Source organism: Oratosquilla oratoria, chromosome 5 (genome assembly GCF_046742065.1).
Source record: "Oratosquilla oratoria isolate Oo_2021 chromosome 5, ASM4674206v1, whole genome shotgun sequence".
NCBI classification, from domain to species: Eukaryota; Metazoa; Arthropoda; class Malacostraca; order Stomatopoda; family Squillidae; genus Oratosquilla; species Oratosquilla oratoria.
The window spans coordinates 69,787,111-69,807,547 of NC_134781.1; the positions used below are offsets into that span (position 1 = coordinate 69,787,111).

General features: G+C 39.1%; 2 protein-coding genes across 12 annotated transcripts in view; one reads left to right on the forward strand and one right to left on the reverse strand.

Moving 5' to 3' along the window:
- The window catches only part of LOC143025532 (phospholipid phosphatase 1-like), a 282,504-nt gene that overhangs the window by 173,959 nt on the left and 88,108 nt on the right, over positions 1 to 20,437 (forward strand). The gene's annotated exons all lie outside the window — the stretch shown is intronic.
- The window catches only part of Orp8 (Oxysterol-binding protein-related protein 8), a 79,505-nt gene that overhangs the window by 18,497 nt on the left and 40,571 nt on the right, over positions 1 to 20,437 (reverse strand). For all 11 annotated transcript variants that reach the window (XM_076185343.1, XM_076185341.1, XM_076185340.1 and 8 more), the window contains 4 exons: positions 19,157 to 19,381; positions 17,551 to 17,756; positions 4,467 to 4,645; positions 2,956 to 3,133 (listed from right to left, as the gene is read on the reverse strand). In XM_076185343.1, the coding sequence (XP_076041458.1) occupies positions 2,956 to 3,133; positions 4,467 to 4,645; positions 17,551 to 17,756; positions 19,157 to 19,381 (788 nt within the window). The remainder of the gene's footprint in view (positions 1 to 2,955; positions 3,134 to 4,466; positions 4,646 to 17,550; positions 17,757 to 19,156; positions 19,382 to 20,437) is intronic.

Consider the following 20,437-nt stretch of genomic DNA (forward strand, 5'->3'; position numbering starts at 1 on the left):
GATGAAAGAGTATTGGGATGGTTTGGACACATGGAAAGAATGAGTGAAGAAAGACTAGTAAAAGAGGTATGGAAGGCAGATGTGGAGGGAGTGAATATGAGGGGACGTCCTACGATGAGGTGGATAGATGGGGTGAAGGGGGCTTTGGGGAAGAGGGGAATGTCTGTTGGGGAAGGACGGGAGAGGACAGAAGACGGGTGAATGGAGAATGGTTGTATATGGATGATGCTGTGATGCATGAGGTGGAATGGGCGGGGGGATGGGGGGTGAGGTAGTATGTGTGAGCAAAATTTGATGCAGCCCAAAGGGATTTCTCCCTGTCTTCTCCTTTTGTGCATGGTGGAACGGAGAGGGGGGGTCGCTGATTTAATGAAGTGGCCTTGCTGTGGATGTGCTGTGTCTCATCTCATCACCTTACTTTTACCCACATTTATCTTTAGCTTTCTTCTATCACATACTCTCCCAAACTCTGTCACCAACTTCCTCAATCCCTCCTCCGATCCTGCTACAAGTGCAGTGTCATCTGCAAACAACAACTGGCTCACCTTCCACTTTTCTCCATTTTCTTTAACCATCTCCAATCCCTGACCCACTACCCTTGCATTTACCTCTCGCACTACCCCATCCATGTATAAGTTGAACAGCCAGGGTGACATAACACATCCCTGATGAAGTCCCACCTTTACCTCGAACCACTCACTCTCTCCATTTCTAATCCTGACACAAGCTCTACTACTCTCATAAAAACTCTTGACAGCCCCTAAAAGCTTTCCTCCTATCCCATATATCTGCATAACCTCCCACAGTGCCTTTCTGTCTACCCTATCGTAAGCCTTTTCAAGATCCATAAAAGCCCAAAAAACATCCTTCCCCTTTCCTATAGCTTTCTCACATATTTGTCTTACCACAAAGATCTGATCTACACAACCTCTACCTGTCCTAAATCCACACTGTTCCTCACCAATTACTCCCTCTGTTCTTCTCCTAATCCTCTCAATCAAGATCCTCCCATAAGCCTTCCCAACTACACTTAACAAGCTAATCCCTCTGAAACTACTACATTCACACCTGTCCCCTTTTCCCTTGTAAAGTGGAACTATACAGGCAGTCCTCCGGCACTCTATCCTCTCTCCAGCAAACATTAAATAACCTCACCAGCCAGTCCACCATCACTGTACCTCCTTTTCTTAGACATTCTGCATGGCATCCATCCAGACCAGGTGCCTTACCTGCTTTCATCATTTTAACAACATTTAGCAACTCCCTAAAATACTCTGCCCATCTGCCCTTACTGCCTTCTTTTCCATTATCATCTCTCCATCTTCACCTTTTACCTTTTCTTCTCTTCTTGATTCACCTCCTCTTCCTCTCTTAATTTCTTTCCAAAACATCTTTTTATTACTTTCAAAATTTTCTGTCCATTTCACATCTGCTCTCTTCTTTGCCTCTTTTACCTTGTGCTATACTTCTCTTTTCTTTTCTTTGTACCTCTCATATGACTCCCTCATCCTATTTTGTAACCAATCTGTGAAAACTCGCTTCTTTTCTTCTACAACCTTCTTTGTTTCCTCATCCCACAATTCACTACCCTTCCTTCTATTTCCTCCCATCCTTCTTGTTCCACACACCATCTTTGCACACTTTGTGACTTCCTCCTAGAGCCATCCCCATTCATCCTCCACTCCTAGCTCTACTCTATCCTTCACTCCCTCCCACTCCTCTCTCAGCTTCTTCTTGTACTCCTTCTCCTTTTCATTTTCATTTAAAGAGTTCACTCTAAGCACCTCCCTACCTTTTGTCCTTTTCCTCTTTATGTATCCTCCACTCTAAACTTACCTTCCACCAAAAAATGATCTGATATTCCCCCACTCTCTACCCTTAGCACATGTACATCCTTAGCTCTACCTATTATACTCCTATATACCACTACATAGTCCATTAATGCTCTATCTACCACCCTTCCATCCACCACCCTTTCCCATGTATACTTATGATTGACATTCTTCCGAAACACTATATTTGATCTCATCAACTCTCTTTCTAGACACATCTCCATCAACTCTCCACTAAGATTCTTTCGTGGAACTCAACATTTCCCAACCACTCTGTCAATTGGTTCATTTCCTACCCTAATACTACTCCCAATACTCCTAATACTACTCCCAATACTACTACATTGACGTTCCTCCCTAATCCCTCTGTGCACTCATTTAAATCTATCCAAAATGCCTCCTTTTCTTCTACACTCTTCTCACTACCAGGCCCATATACACTTACAAAAACCCACATCTCCTTTCCTAGTTTCACCTTCATCCACATTATCCTTGATGAAACCTCCTTCCACTCCACTACACATTTACATATCTCTTCACTTACTGGTATAGCCACCCCTTCTCTCCCTCGCCCTCTCTTCACTCTTGAGAACCTCCCAATTACACTCCCAAACTCACACTCGCCCTTCCCTCTCAACTTAGTTTCACTCAAAGCCAACACATCCATCTTTCTTCTCACAAACATACTACCTATCTCTTCCCTTTTACTCTCATCTGTACCACATCCACGCACATTAAAAGACCCAAACCTTAGGGTGCTGGTTGGAAAACTCCTAGACCCTCTTATGCCTTTACTTTTTTTAGGAATGTCCCCTGTGGGGCTACAGGGAGAAGGATGCCTGGTCCCTATCCCCGCCCCATTTTTCTTGCCTTTTACGATCCAAGTTGAAATACTTGGTGGCAGTATTCTTTTCCTCCACCACTGGGTAGGTGAAACAAGGGAATGAAATTCAGAGAGATGGTACAGAAAAAGTTTTCAAGCCTGTTCACAGAATACAAGGGTCACTCAGCTATATCTACAAAATAAATATAATCAAGACACCAACACCAACATTTTTGTATGTATACCCACTCACACCTCATGACAGCAAAGACAGTGAATGATACTTAAAAATCAACTTACTTGTTCAGCGACATAAAAAGTACGGGAGCCATTAGGATGTTTCCAGTAGCACCTAAATGTTTCACCAAGTATGGGGTTATATGGTTTCTTAAGGCCCTTGGGTTTTTTGTAAAATCCAGATAAATACCATCTAACAACTTCCTTCATACGCATCAGAGGGTCGTCTTCAAGAACAGCCCTAAAAGAGAGAAATATATTTGTAATTCAATTTAAAGAGCTCAAATTACTGCATGTAATACACATTACATGAATAAATATGCAAACTAATAAGCACAGTACTGATTGGTTACATTCCTGTAAAAATCTTTAATTTAAGTTCTGATGAAATACATGTATACATACATATACCAAGGGCTTTTCCCCCAATACCACATTAACATTTCTCCCTAAACCCTCTATGCATTCATTTAAATCCATCCAAAAAGCCTCCCTTTCCTCTACACTCTTCTCACTACCAGGCCCATATGCACTTACAAAAACCCACATCTCCCTTTCCAGTTTCACTTTCATCCACATTAACCTTGAAGAAACCTCCTTCCACTCCAAAATACACTTACCTATATCTTCACTTATTAGTATAGCCACCCCTTCTCTCCCTCTTCTTCTCTTCACTCTTGACACCCTCCTAACTACACTCCCAAATTCAAACTCACCCCTACCTTTCAATTTAGTTTCACTCAATGTAAACATATCTATCTTTCTTCTCACAAACATACTACCCATCTCTTCCATTTTACTCTCATCTGTTCCACATCCACACACATTGTAAGGCCCAAACCTTAGGGTTCTGGTTGGAAAACTCCCCCTAGACCCTCTTATGCCTTTGCTTGTTTTAGGAATCTCCCCTACACTTACTAGTATAGCCACCCCTTCTCTCCCTATTCCTCTCTTCATTCCTGAGAACCTCCCAAACTTAAACTAGCCCCTCCTTTTCAACTTAGTTTTACTCAATGTCAACACATCCATCTTTCTTCTCACAAACATACTACCTATCTCTTTCCTTTACTCTCACCTGTACCATATCCACACACATTGAAAGACCCAAACCTTAGGGTTCTGGTTGGAAAACTTGTAGACCCTCTTATGCCTTTGCTTTTATTAGGAATGTTCCCTTTAAGGCTACAGAGAGTGGGATGCCTAGTCCTATCCCTGTCCCATTTTTGTTGCTTTTTACAATTCAAGTGGATATGCCCTTTGGGAGTATTCCTTCTCCCCTACCACAAGGGAGATCTATTAAACAAGTATCTGACCTTTGGATAAGGGGGATAAAAAAAAATGTGGCTTTCTGTTTGGGTTCTATCTCCTCTCTCACTGGTCCCAGAATGTCACTAAAAGGGCACTGATGGAATCTGAAGATGAGTTGTGAAGATATGATTATCTTTAACATCTTCCATGAGCACCACAAGCGTACAAATACAAATTGTTGTTCCTACCTGATACATGTGCAAAACAAAATTCTCCACATATTCCCCACCAGATAATATGATACATCTTCAAATTACACAACTTACTTTGAAATAAGATCTGCATGATAGTAATAATCACTCAGTTTGTCAAGGAAGGACCGTGGCTCAAGGATGAAGGTAGGAAGAACAACTTTGGAGAGATCCATCCCAGGCCGTACTTGTTTGAGCAGGAACCAAATTAACGATTTGTTTTCCTCTCCCAGTTCTTCTACTTGTTCTCCTCTCTATAAAGTAAAAGTTTCTGGATTAAGAACAGTAAACAATATATTTAGAATCTATCTAATTATATACTAAAGGCTTCCCCCTTTTAAAGAAGGTATACAGCCATGGCATGCAACCCCCTCCACCAATACTCCTAACCGTCACCTGTTTGTTTCCCTTTTACCTTAGCTCCTTGTGGATGAAGGTTCACCCCTATCTCCCACCCACTGCTTGGGTCAGAAGTAATACAGCAAGACACAGGACATCCACAGCAGGATCCCACTGCTTCATCTACTTGGTGACCTTCCCACCTCATCCTCTCATGGAAAAAATAGAGAGGACAAGGAGAAATTCCTTTATACCACATCAAATTATAGTCCATACACAATCACTCTCTGCCCCCCCCCATGCACCCTCCTTACCCACCCACCCCTGTTCTATAGACTCCACTGATGTACAAGAATTATTATGTCTATATATACGAAAAAAAATCAAAATATTATTACTCAATCAATCTGTTGTCCCAGGTCTCTCTTGCAGGAGACCCAAAATATTACATAACTGTAAAGACCTTAAATATACATTGAATGACAAATATATTCTAGCTATATACCAAAGGCCTCTTTCCCCTTATATGGGAGGTTGCTAGCCAAGGCATGCACACACTTCTACCTATACTATTTCTATCCACTACCGTTTCCCTCTCATCTTAATTCATTGTGGATTAAGGGTCATCTCTGTCTCCTACCAACTTTGATCAACCTTATCTCCCAACTCCCTTTCTACCTCCACTCTCCTCCTCACCTCTTTATTTCTCACTCTATCCAACCTTGTAACCCCAACCCTTCAGATATTTCATCTCATAGATACATACCTACATATACCAAAGGCTTTTTCCCCCTTACAAGGGAGGTAGCCAAAAAGAAAAAGGCACAGAAACCATTCCCACCCATTCCATCCCTAAATACACTCCACTCCCCTCCACCCTCTCTCTTATCTTGGCACCTGCTGGATAACAGGTCATCCCTACTTCTTGTTCATTGCCCTGGGTCAGGGGCAGTGTCACAAGACAAAGCACATCCGCAGCAAGGCCGCTTCATTAAATCGGCGACCCCCCGCTCTCCATCCCCTCATGCAGAGAAAAGGAGAGGACAGAAAGAAATCCCTTCGGGCTGCGTCAAATTTTTCTCATACATACTACCTCACCCCCCAACCCCCACCCATTCCACCTCATCCATCACAGCATCATCCATATACAGTAAAACCCCGATTATCCGAAAGCGGATTATCCGAAATTGATTAGGATAATGCAATTCATTTTTTTTTTCTATACTAAAACGTTATAAAACATCAAAAATATGAAAATAAATAAAAGTAACTACATTTGTACTATATTAACACATTTAAAATTGATAAGAACAGTTAAAATGAATACGTATTAAGCGTACTACTTTGTTTATGTGTGTGTATGTGTGCTTGTGTGTATGTGTGTGTGTTTGTGTATGTATACACCCGCACGCGCGAGTGTGTGTATTTGTGTGTGAGCATTTGTGTGTGCGCGTTTAAGTGTGTGTATTTACCTAGTTGTATTTACCTAGTTGTATTTTACGGGAAGGGGAGCTATGCTCGTGGGGTCCCGTCTTCATATCTCATTTTATCTAAACTATTTTTAAATTCATGTATTGTTTTTGCACACACCACTTTCTCATCTAACTTGTTCCAACTGTTTATTACTCTGTGAGGAAAGCTGTTCTTTTTCAAGTCTCTTCTATAGCTGTCTTTTTTTATTTTCTTTCCATGTCCTCTTGTATTTCTGTCATCCCATTTTATCAGATTCTCTCTATCAGTAATTTCTATGCCTTTCATGATTCTGTAAATAGCTATCAAATCTCCTCTCTCTCTTCTTTGCTCTAGTGTCTGTAGTTCAAGTTTTTCTAGTCTCTCTTCATATGATAGTTTTGAGAGTGTTGGTGCCAGTTTTGTAACTGCTCTTTGTATTCTTTCAAGTTTTTTTATACATTTTTTTGTACTTGGTGACCATATCGTTGCTGCATATTCCAATCTTGGTCTTATCAGGGTGATTAGGATTTTCTTCACCATTTCTTCATCCAGGTATGTAAATGCAACTTTGATTGTTCTTATTAAATTATAAGTTTCTCCAAAAATCTTATTTATATGTTTCTCAGGTGACATATTATTCATAACAATGACTCCCAGGTCCTTCTCATTTTCTACTTTTTTTATTCCTTCTTCTCCCAATTTATATGCTCTTGTTATTCTGTTTTTGCTTTTTCCAAATTCCATTATACTACACTTTTTTGTATTGAACTCCATCTCCCACTTCCTACTCCATTCCTGTACTTTATTTAGATCTCTCTGTAGTGATTCACAATCTTCTTCAGTTTTCACTCTTTTCAGTAGTTTTGCATCATCTGCAAAGAAGCTCATATAGCTTTCAATTCCTTCATCCATATCATTAATGTATATAGCAAACATTATTGGGGCCAGAACTGTTCCCTGCGGAACACCGCTTATTACTTCATCCCATTTTGAGTGCTGGTTTCTTATCACTACTCTCATTTTTCTTTCTTGCAAAAAGTCTTCCATCCAATTTAGTAGTTTGCCCTGTATTCCTCCTTCAGTTTCTAATTTCTTAAGCAACTTCTTATGTGGTACTTTGTCAAAAGCTTTCTTTAGGTCTAAAAATGCACAGTCCGCCCATCCATCTCTTTCTTGTATTATATCTATTAGCCTTGAATAGAAACATATTAAATTGGTGACGCATGATCGTCCTTGTCTGAATCCAAATTGCCTTGGATTTAACACTGTTTTTTTTCTAAATATTTTACCCATCTACTTTTGATAATTCTTTCACAAATTTTTGCTATTGTACTTGTTAGAGACTGGTCTATAGTTGGTAGGTTCTTCTTTATTTCCTCCTTTATATATAGGTACTATATTTGCTTTTTTCCAATCTTCTGGAACTTTTCCTTCTTTCAAGGAACTATTTAGTATGCTATGTATTTTGTCTGCCAGTTCATTCCTGCATTCTTTCAGTATCCAGTTTGCTATTTCATCTGGTCCATGCAATTTTCTGACATCAAGATTACTCAAGTGTGTTAATATTTCATTCTTTGTTACTTCTATTTCTTCCATAGGGGGGACTTTCTCTTTCCATTCGTTCTCTTCAGGTTGTATGTTCTCCCTTGTAAACACTGATTTAAAATGTTTGTTCATAATTTCCGCCATTTCCATTTCCTCAGTGTATTCAACTCCCTCTTGTCTTAATTTCTCCAAGTCTTGTTTGTTTTTCAGTTTTTTGTTTACAAATCTGTAGAATAGTTTTGGTTGATCTTTACACTTTTCTATGATATCTTTTTCATATTTTCTCTTTTCCTCTCTGCACGTTTGTACATATTCATTTCTATAACAGGTATATATTTTCCATTTTTCAGGTCTTCTGTCTTTTTTCCATCTGGTCCAGGCTTTGTCTCTTTTGTCTTTTAACTCCCTACAACTTTTGTTGTACCAGCATTTTACATATTCTTTTTCTTGTTTTTGTCTTGGGACATACTTTTCCACTCCTTTTTTGTAAATTTTTGTCAAAATATTCCATTTCTCTTCTACTGTTGTTTCTTCTTTGTATATTTCTTCCCAGTTTTTCTTTTGAAAGAATTCTCTTATTTTATCAAAGTTTGTTTTTTCATACATCATTCTTCCTTTTCTATATTGTTCATTTCTTTTCATATATTTTTCTTCATTAAGTTCCAGTTCAATCAATATTTGGTCACTTTTACTTATTGGTGTTTTATATTCAATTTTGTCCACTATTCTAGGTTCAGATGTAATTATTAGGTCTAGTCTCGATGGCTCTTCTTCATTTCTATACCTAGTGTTCTCCTGTATCCATTGTGTCATTGTATGGTCAGTAACCATCTCAAGTAGAGCGTTTCCCCATGAGCCGTCTCCACCCTTTACTGTCATTTCTTCCCAGCAGATTTCTTTGCAATTAAAGTCGCCCATCATAACTATTTTTCCTCCCTCTTCCATTATCTTGTTTAATGTTATCTTTGTGTCTTCTAACATACTTTTATGTTCACTCTCTTCCCATGAGGCTGTTTTTGGGGGCACATAATTTATCACAAACTTTCTGCTCTTCTTATCTCTATCTTCTACTTCCATCATTATCATCTCTACTGTATTCTTTCCATATGTGACACACTTCACGTTTATATCCTTCTTAGTCAGGAACATAACTCCACCCCCTTCCTTTTTCACTCTGTTTCTAATCCAATAATTATATGCATCATGTCCTACACTGTTGGGTGGTAGTGGACCTTTTAATTTTGTTTCTACAATTCCCATTATGTCTGGTTCTTTTTCTTTCAAATAATCATTCAGCTCATTCAATCCTGTTATTAATCCATCTATATTTGTGTAAGACACTCTTAGTTTTCTGCCACTTCCATTGTGTTCTCTGTTTCCCTTTTGTTTTTCTCTTGTATGTCGACTTTCTTTAGTTTCATATTCACTACTCTCCAATAGAATCTCTCTTTTTCTGACTCCGTTCTTATCTCGTTTTTTTCCTTAGCTTCAAGTCTTTTCTGTTTTTCTTCCTCTCTTTCCTCTATATTCATTTCCCTTTTTATCCATACCTTTTTATATTGTTCACTTGTTGCTAGTTTCCCTGTTTTGGATAAGATATTCTCAGCCGTAGTTTGTGACCTGAATTTAATCTTAATTGGTCTGGTTTTGTCTGTACTATATTTCCCGAGCCTGAACTTCTCTTCAATTTGTTTCATTATTTCTGGTTCATCTTCCTGAACTAATTCTAGTAAATTTCTTACTTTTTCATTTTCCTCTTTGATTCTTGTGGTTCTATCTGGGTTATGTTTCTCTTCCATTCCTAATATAATTATACATTTCTTTCTGTCTGCTAAGTCTCTTACTATATTCTCCTTCTGTCTCATCACTTTAATAACTGAGTTTTCAGTTTGTTCATTCATTTGCTGTCTAATTATGTCAGTGAATGCAACTTTGCTATTTTCTTGGATTTTTTTCCAACCCTCCTTGTTCTCCTTATTATTCTCCTTTAAGACTTTATTCTCTTCTTTTACTTCTTTTAACTGTTTTTTTAATTCTTCAATTTCCTTAGTTAAGTTTTTGTTCGCCTTCTCTAGTTCTTCCAATTTTTCAACCCTCTGTACAATGTTGTTAACATGACCGAACCTACGCTCCAAGTCCTCGATCATCTTATCGACCTTCTCTTCTAGTCTTGTCAGTCGGGGGGGGTGTGTCCCCCCCACCCTCTTTAAATCCCTGGAAAATATTCTCATCACTTTCTACTGTATTGCTCTTATCTATACTTCTAATCTTTACATTTTTATTAGACATTTCATCGTCGCTCAGCTGGTCGGGGGGCCTTTTGTTTACCTTTCGCCTGTCTGCCTGGGCCAAGTCCTCTCCTTCCTCATTTCCTTCCATTTCCCTCAGCAATCCCTCCCCTTCTCCTCTTTCCCTACTTTCCTACTACCCCACGAGCAATTTCCCCCCCACCCTGTAAATACAATAGGCACTTCTCTTTGTGTTGGGATCCACAAAACTTCAATCTTCTTCAGAACGTCTTCCAAGCCGTCCGTTCGTTGAAGTATTTCTAGTTGTACCTAGTTGTATTTACCTAGTTGTATTTTACGGGAAGGGGAGCTATGCTCGTGGGGTCCCGTCTTCATATCTCATTTTATCTAAACTATTTTTAAATTCATGTATTGATTTTGCACACACCACTTTCTCATCTAACTTGTTCCAACTGTCTATTGCTCTGTGAGGAAAGCTGTTCTTTTTAAAATCTCTTCTATAGCTGTCTTTTTTTATTTTCTTTCCGTGTCCTCTTGTATTTCTGTCATCCCATTTTATCAGATTCTCTCTATCAGTAATTTCTATGCCTTTCATGATTCTGTAAATAGCTATCAAATCTCCTCTCTCTCTTCTTTGCTCTAGTGTCTGTAGTTTAAGTTTTTGTAGTCTCTCTTCATATGATAGTTTTGAGAGTGTTGGTGCCAGTTTTGTAATTGCTCTTTGTATTCTTTCAAGTTTTTTTATACATTTTTTTGTACTTGGTGACCATATCGTTGCTGCATATTCCAATCTTGGTCTTATCAGGGTGATTAGGATTTTCCTCACCATTTCTTCATCCAGGTATGTAAATGCTACTTTGATTGTTCTTATTAAATTATAAGTTTCTCCAAAAATCTTATTTATATGTTTCTCAGGTGACATATTATTCATAACAATGACTCCCAGGTCCTTCTCATTTTCTACTTTTTTTATTCCTTCTTCTCCCAAATTATATGATCCTGTTATTCTGTTTTTGCTTTTTCCAAATTCCATTATACTACACTTTTTTGTATTGAACTCCATCTCCCACTTCCTACTCCATTCTTGTACTTTATTTAGATCTCTCTGTAGTGATTCACAATCTTCTTCAGTTTTCACTCTTTTCAGTAATTTTGCATCATCTGCAAAGAAGCTCATATAGCTTTCAATTCCTTCATCCATATCATTAATATATATAGCAAACATTATTGGGGCCAGAACTGTTCCCTGCGGGACACCGCTTATTACTTCATTCCATTTTGAGTGCTGATCTCTTATCACTACTCTCATTTTTCTTTCTTGCAAAAAGTCTTCCATCCAATTTAGCAATTTACCTTGTATTCCTCCTTCATATTCTAATTTCTTAAGCAACTTCTTATGTGGTACTTTGTCAAAAGCTTTTTTTTAGGTCTAGAAATGCACAATCAGCCCATCCATCTCTTTCTTGTATTATATCTATTAGCCTTGAATAGAAACATATTAAATTGGTGACGCATGATCGTCCTTGTCTGAATCCAAATTGCCTTGGATTTAGTACGTTGTTTTTTTCCAAGTATTTTACCCATCTACTTTTGATAATTCTTTCACATATTTTTGCTATTGTACTTGTTAGAGAGACTGGTCTATAGTTGGTAGGTTCTTCTTTATTTCCTCCTTTATATATAGGTACTATATTTGCTTTTTTCCAATCTTCTGGAACTTTTCCTTCTTTTAAGGAACTGCTTATTATGCTATGTATTTTGTCTGCCAGTTCATTCCTGCATTCTTTCAGAATCCAGTTTGCTATTTCATCTGGCCCATGCGATTTTCTGACATCAAAATGACCCAAGTGTGTCAATATTTCATTCTTTGTTACTTCTATTTCTTCCATAGGGGGGACTTTTTCCTTCCACTCAATCTCTTCAGGTTGTATATTTTCCCTTGTAAACACTGATTTAAAATGTTTGTTCATAATTTCTGCCATTTCCATTTCCTCAGTGTATTCAACTCCTCCTTGTCTTAATTTCTCTAAGTCTTGTTTGTTTTTCAGTTTATTGTTTACAAATCTGTAGAATAGTTTTGGTTGATCTTTACACTTTTCTATAACATCTTTTTCATATTTTCTTTTTTCCTCTCTGCACTTTTGTACATATTCATTTCTATAACCAGTATATATTTTCCATTTTTCAGGTCTTCTGTCTTTTTTCCATCTGTTCCAGGCTTTGTCTCTTTTGTCCTTTAACTCCCTACAACTTTTGTTGTACCAGCATTTTACATATTCTTTTTCTTGTTTTTGTCTTGGGACATACTTTTCCACTCCTTTTATGTAAATTTTTGTCAAAATATTCCATTTCTCTTCCACTGTTGTTTCTTTTTTGTATATTTCTTCCCAGTTTTCTTGTTGGAAGAATTCTCTTATTTTATCAAAGTTTGTTTTTTCATACATCATTCTTCCTTTTCTATATTGTTCATTTCTTTTCATATATTTTTCTTCATTAAGTTCCAGTTCAATCAATATGTGGTCACTTTTACCTATTGGTGTTTTATATTCAATCTTGTCCACTATTCTAGGTTCAGATGTAATTATTAAGTCTAGCCTCGATGGTTCTTCTTCATTTCTATACCTAGTGTTCTCTTGTATCCATTGTGTCATTGAATGGTCAGTAATCATCTCAAGTAGAGCATTTCCCCATGAGTCATCACCACTCTTTACTGTCATTTCTTCCCAGCAGATTTCTTTGCAATTAAAGTCGCCCATCATAACTATTCTTCCTCCGTCTTCCATTATTTTAGTTAATGCTATCTTTGTGTCCTCTAACATACTTTTATGTTCACTCTCCTCCCATGAGGCTGTTTTCGGAGGCACATAATTGATCACAAATTTTCTGCTCTTCTTATCTCGGTCTTCCACTTCTATTATAATCATCTCTACTGTATTCTTTCCATATATGACACCTTTCACGTTTATATCCTTCTTAGTCAGGAACATAACTCCACCCCCTTGTTTTTTCTCTCTGTTTCTAATCCAATAATTGTATGTATCATGTCCTACACTGTTGGGTGGTAGTGGGCCTTTTAATTTTGTTTCTACAATTCCCATTATGTCCGGTTCTTTTTCTTTCAAATAATCATTCAGTTCATTCAATCCTGTTATCAATCCATCTATATTTGTGTAAGACACTCTTAGTTTTCTGCCACTTCCATTGTATTCTCTGTTTCCCTTATGTTTTTCTTTAGTATGTCGAACTGCTTTATTTTCATGTTCACTACTCTCCAATAGAATCTCTCTTTCTCTGACTCCGTTCTTTCCTCGTTTTTTGCCTTAGCTTCAATTCTTTTCTGCTTTTCTGCCTCTCTTTCCTCCTTATTCATTTCTCTTTTTATCCATACCTTTTTATATTGATCATTTGTTGCTAGTTTCCCTGTCTTGGATAGAATTTTCTCTGCTGTTGTTTGTGACCTGAATTTAATCTTAATTGGTCTGGTCTTATCTGTACTATATTTTCCGAGTCTGAATTTTTCCTCAATTTCCTTTATAATTTCTGGTTCATCTTCCTGGACTAATTTTAGTAAACTGCTTACTCTTTCATTTTCCTCCTTGATTCTTGCAGTTCTATCTGGGTTATGTTTCTCTTCCATTCCTAATATAATTATACATTTCTTTTTGTCAGCTAATTCTCTTACTATATTCTCCTTCTGTCTCATCACTTTAATAACTGAGTCTTCATTATGTTCTTTCAATTGCTGTTTGACTATGTCAGTGAATGAAACCTTATTCCCTTCTTGAGTTATTCTCCAATTTTTAGCTTCTGTAGCTAGTTTCTCTCTGTTTTCATTACTATTCTTCTTCAATTTCTCATTCTCCTCCTTTACATTTCCTAACTGTCTTTTTAGGTCCTCTATTTCTTCAGTTAAGTTTCTGTTAGCCTTCTCTAGTTGTTCCAACCTTTCAATTCTTTTAAAAATGGAGTCTACGTTACCTAACTTACGCTCCAAGTCCTCGATCACCTTATCAACTCTCTCCTCTAGTCTTATCAGTCGGGGGGGGGGGGGTTGTGTCCCCCCCACCCTCTTTAAATCCCTGGAACATATTCTCGTCACTTTCTTCTGTATTGCTCCTCTCTATACTTCTAATCTTTACATTTTTATTAGACATTTGATCCTCGCTAAGTCTTTTGTTTACCTTCCGCTTGTCTGGCTGGTCAAAGTCTACTCCCTCCTCATTTCCTTCCATTTCCCTCAGTAATCCCTCCCCTTTTCCTCTTTCCCTACGTTCCCACTACTCCACGAGCAATTTCCCCCCCACCCTGCAAAAACACTAGGCACTTCTCTTTGCGTTGGGATCCACAGACTTCACTTTTCTTCAGAACGTCTTCTAAGCCGTCCATTCGTTGAAGTGTGTGTGTGTGTGTGTGTGTGTGTGTGTGTGTGTGTGTGTGTGTGTGTGTGTGTGTGTGTGTGTGTGTGTGTGTGTGTGTGTGTGTGTGTGTGTGTGTGTGTGTGCGCTTGTGTACATGTATGTGTGTGTGTTTGTGTATGTATGCGCGCGTGCGAGTTTGTGGATTTGTGTGTGCGTGTTTGTGTGTGTGCGTGTTTGTGTGTGTGCGTTTAAGTATGTGGGGAGGAAGGTTTGTGGAGTGATGGTGACGGAGGCGGGGAGTGGCGGAGTTGCTTTATTGTGTTCGTCAGGATAGTGGAAGATATATGTATGGAATAATTCTTGTTCTCTGTTACGTATAAGGTATGTACGTCAACACGATAAAAAAAATTGTGTTCCATCCACAACTTGAGACTGATGGAGAGAGAGAGAGGGGGGGGGGGAGAAGGCACAGGACACACACACACACACACAAAGTATGTCAACATGAAATATATTTCTGATAAATCTGGATTATCCGAAAAATCGGCTTATCCGAAAGAGGCTTCCCCCCTTTCGTTTCGGATAATCGGGGTTTTACTGTACAACCATTCTCCATTCACCCGTCTTCTGTCCTCTCCCGCCCTTCCTCAACAGACTTTCCCCTCTTCCCCAAAGCCCCTTTCACCCCATCTATCCATCTCATCCTAGGTCGCCCCTCATGTTCACTCCTTCCACATCTGCCTTCCATACCTCTTTTACTAGTCTTTCTTCACTCATTCTTTCCATGTGTCCAAACAATCCCAATACTCTTTCATCCACTCTATCTCCCAACTCCCTTACCACCCCCATTCTCCTCCTCACCACCTCATTTCTCACTCTATCCAGCCTAGTAACCCCTATCATACTTCTTAAGACACCTCATCTCAAACACATTCAGACTCCTTCTCTCTTCCTCTCTTATGTTCCATGTTTCTGCCCCATACAGTGCTGCTGGCACAATCACTCCTTCATACAATCTCCTCTTAGCATCCATTCCCAATTGTCTATTCCTCATTACACTTTTTAATCCACCAAGGAATTTACTCGCTTCTCTCTATCTACATTCTACCTCCACCTCCACTCAATCCTTTCCTGCCACATTCACACCCAAGTATCTAAAACTATCCACTCCCTCCAGTTGCTCTCCCTTAATGCTCACTTCCAGTCTGCTGCCACTTTCACCCCTTGTACATCTCATCACCTTACTTTTACCCACATTTATCTTCAACTTTCTTCTTTCACACACTCTCCCAAACTCTGTTACTAACTTCCTCAATCCCTCCTCTGACCCTGCTACAAGCGCAGTGTCATCCACTAACAACAGCTGGCTCACTTCCCATTTTTCTCCATTTTCTTTCACCATCTCCAATCCCTGACCCACCACCCTTGGATTTACCTCTCGCTCCACCCCATCCATGTATAAGTTGAACAGCCAGGGCAACATAACTAATCCCTGACGAAGTCCCACCTTTACCTCAAACCACTCACTCTCTCCATTTCTAATCCTGACACATGCTCTACTACTCTTGTAAAAACTCTTGATAGCTCCTAGAAGCTTTCCTCCTATCATCTCAAACACATTTAAACTTATCTTTTCTGCCTCTCTTAAATCCCCCATACAGTGTCACAGGCACAATTATGGGAGTAGATTCTCAATAAGAAATACCGGTTAAATAAAACTGTTTACATATTCAATACAAGGTTATGTGGAACAAAGATATGGCACAAGCTGTTCATAAAACAAAATGGATAAGATCTATCTAGTTGCTATTCTTACACCTTGGATAAAAAGTACTAAGTACTAAAGTAAGAGAAATGACATGGCAGTGGCAGTAATTTGGAGGTAACTCTTAAAGGAGAGAGGCCAGAAAAAGTGGGTAGTTTTAAGTATTTGGGGTCACATGTAGCAAGGACTAAAGGAGTGGGGGTAGAAGTAAACTGTAGTGGGGGAAACAAATGTCTTGGGGGAATAAAAAGTGCGATGAGAAATAGATATCTTGGGTGAATGTAAACAGAAGCCTGTATGAAGGGTGATCATGCCTATGACACTGTATGGGGTAAAAACTTGGAACTTAAGGGAGGTAGAAAGGAGGATGTAAATATGTACAAGATGAAGCATTAATTATGGTGATGGATACGAGGATGGATGGAGTGAGAAAGGTGAGGTGGAGAGCAGAGTTGGAAAGGGAGCTGACAGATAGGGTTTATCAAGAATACCAGGGCAGTATGGACATATGGAAAGGATGCCAACCACTTCACTCCGGGCCAAAATCTCGCGGGCAGCATTAGCTGCCAGATGTACAATGTTTTGTCATAATACTCGCATTATAAAAAATAAAGTCACGGCTGTATCAATCGTTCTCTCTTTCACCTGTGAATTTTGACAACCATAGAAAATATGATGAAGCCAGCTTACAGAGTATGGGGGTCATGCAGGTAAAACTACAATAAATATAATCAAGACGCCGACATCGGCATCCTCGCGTACCCACTTGCTCCTCATGACGCCTACGTAGGCGTCACCGTATGGAAGGGGTTAAGAAAGACTAACAAAAAAGAGTATGGAAGACAAAGGTGGATGGAGTGAACTTGAGGGGAAGACCAAAAATGAGATGGATGGTTGGGGTGAAGGGAGCCTTGGGTAAAAGGGCATTGTCATGCAAGGGAAGGGAGAGGACAGAAGATAGACATGAGGAGAGAGTGGTTGGGAATGGATAATAAACTGATGCAGCCTGTTTTACTCATGAGTAGATGGGGGGGGTGTCCCTATATAATGAAACAGTGGAAATAACCAAGCTTTCACTGTCAGGCTCTGTTATGTCTCCTAACCCCCTACTATGGCTGGGGGTGGGTCCATCCTACTTCATTACCTTGGTGCCACAGTAGAAAGCAGTTCCTCAGCACCATGTAATACAAATTAAAATATACCCGACCCCAATATTTAAAGCTTACAGTTCTTGTATGTTATTTTGTATTGAATGGTTTGTTTTTTTATTATTTTGGTCATTTAGAAATGCTGAAATTTGTTTAGGTGCCTCCTGGTCATTATTTCTTTGCATATGGCTGGGTCTAGAGAAAATTATTCAGTGTTCACCCTCTCCCCAGCAAATGTCCACAATTAAGTGTAGTTTGTCTTAATTTTTCAAAAAAGTACTTCCAAACATCAGTGTATCTTACCTCACCAATGTCCCCTTCAGGACAATAAACATATTGTGTTTCCTCAGGAGTTTCATCAATCTCTTCCTCTTGATGCTCTTCATCATCTCCTTTGTGTGAAGGATCGTCTGACTCTGTTTCACTGCCCGACATTATCTCCACTCCTGAGAAGTGGCCCAATTCCCGCTGGTGTTCATTGTCATCTGTGTGGCTTGCATCATCTAAATCTGTAGAGGGGTCAGGGTCAAGTGAGGGGGATGCAATGGGAGGGGAGGGTATTTCGGAAAGGAGCAGGCTGAATGGCAAAGCAACACTAAGTATGGACAGTACCATCTCTACTGTCAAGCCTAACTGGTACACAGTCAAATTAACTATATCAATGTTAATCTTCATTCCACACACAGTGGTATTTTTCTGGATAAAAAAAAAAAAAAAATCCTTTCCTTAGTACTTGTTCAAATTGTGTTCTTATGCCATGAAAGACATGTATGATATGTGGCAATATAAGGAAACATAACAGGTATATTTGGATTAAACAGATGAATACATTTGACATTAAGTACATGCACTGCATCTATTTCACATTAAGTAAACAAAAACTATGTATATTCTAGAATTTGGTTATCAACTAGACTTGAAAGTGCTAAAACAATTAGAATTAAACTAAAACTGTTAGGCTGTGCCTTCTGTGTTCATGCTCACATATAATAAAAAAAAAAAATACAGTTTGGTTACCCTGTCTAGAGTTACTAAGCAAATCACTGCCATGCTTTGGGCTGGACTGGAAGGTATAGTTTTGCTTGCAAACCACCAAATTTTCTGGTGTGTTATTCTGTGACTGGTCAGCAAGATAAGCATCATCTGGGGTAAGAGTAAAGCGCTGGCAAGTGGGAGACAGGTGACCCTCGAGCTCACGGTCTGCCATAGCGATTGCAGCAGCCAGTTTGCGATAATAGGGAGTTGGGGATGGGTCACGTCCACACTTATTACGATTCGTGTGTGTAGGTGTCACCTCAACACTAGAGGCTCCCATTAGAGCAAGTGACTCATGCCACGAAGTCTGAGGAGTACTGACTGGGCTGAGATCTGGACTCACGCCAGGACTTGAGTCATCTGACACTTCTGAAGTTTTTCATGGATGTGAACACGAAAGACAACACAAAAGTGTAGATAGCATTACCAACAAAATTAACGCAGCCAAGCAATAACATAATTGGGACAGACAAAATAATGAGTGTAAGAAACAGGTTATCATGATATCAAATAATAGATCAGAAATAGGGGGAAAAGGTTTATATACAAAAAAGCAAGGATGGAAGGATGAGGAGAAGAGAAAAGATCAGAGTATTAACACCTCGACACCACTTGTCAGCTACATCACTAGCTACATTTTACTGACCAGTCACCATGCTCTCCCTTACTTGTGAAGTCAAGTCAGTAGCACTTGTATTAAGCAAAAGTTGAAGAAAAATCTTGTTCACAACACATTATACAGGACCTTACAAGAATTACAGAAAAAAAAGACGAGCTGTAAAAACAGAAAGCAGCAACATCAACAAAACCAAATACAGAGTATGACATGAACATGTAAAAATTTGGGAGACTATCAAAGTTTTGGAACACTAACCTTGGTCCTTAAAATGATGCTCATAATCGGATTCATTCCATTTATCAGCAGCAAGTGTGGGTGAACTATGGCAGGGATCTATCTTGTTGGATGTAGTCATTGAACGCATAAGGATGGAAGAACATCGTACAGCTAATTCCAAGGCATCCATCCAACACTTCCCCGCAGCCTGTGAGGGTGCCCTGAATATCAAGTGGGAAGAGGGAAGCGGTTGCACAACAGCACCTGAAAAAAATAATATATACATGATTTGTTGACCATTTACAGAATTATGAAAGGGTTGGAAATTCTCGATAGCCTGCCACATATACATACATACATCATACATATACCAAGGCTTTTTTCTCCCTTACAAGGATGGTAGCCAAAAAGGAAAAGGCATAAAATCATTCCCACCCAATCCATCCCTGAATACACTCCACACCCCTCCACCCTTCCTCTTATCTTAACACCTCCTGGATGACGGGTCATCCCTGCACCTTGTCCACTGCCCTGGGTCAGAAGCAGTGTCGCAACACAGAGCACATCCACAGCAAGGCCACACATAAATACACCAAAAAGGCCTTTCTCCCCTTATGAGAGAGGTAACCACCAATATCATGTACTTCATTCACCCATCCCACATCAATTTGCTTTCCCTTTCATTTCAGCTCCTAGTGGATGGAGGACCATCCTTGCCCACCACCCACTGCCTGAGTCAGATGCAATGTAGTATGACACTGGACCTCCACAGCAGGGTCCAACATTCATCCATTCCATTTTTGCCCATGCCTCAAGTTCACTCTATCCATCTCAGCCTTCCATTCTTTTTCCTAGTCTTCATTCATTCTTTCCACATGCCCACACCATCCCAATACTCTTTCATCAAACTTTTCTGCCAGCTCCCTTTCCATCCTTGTTCTTTGCATCACCTCTCTCTCACTGTAACCATTCTTGTAACCCAAATCATACTTTTTAAACGTTTCATCTCATTTAATTTCCTCCTTTTTGCCTAACATAAATACAAAGTCTCTGCCCCATGCAGGCTTTGGTTTTGGGTGCTACATAAACAAATCTGAAAATATTTTTCTACACAAGCTGCTACATTTTAGAGATTTTGAATTGATTGAAGCAAAAAATTATATATATACACCTAGGTATCTTAATCCAACACTCACCAACCATTTGTGCTTATGTTTGAGCTCAGGATATAAACCTACTTCAGGAATTTATGTTTTATTTCCTGGGCCAATTCACAAAGTGGGTTTATGTCCTAGGCCCAAACGTTCATACATGTGGCAG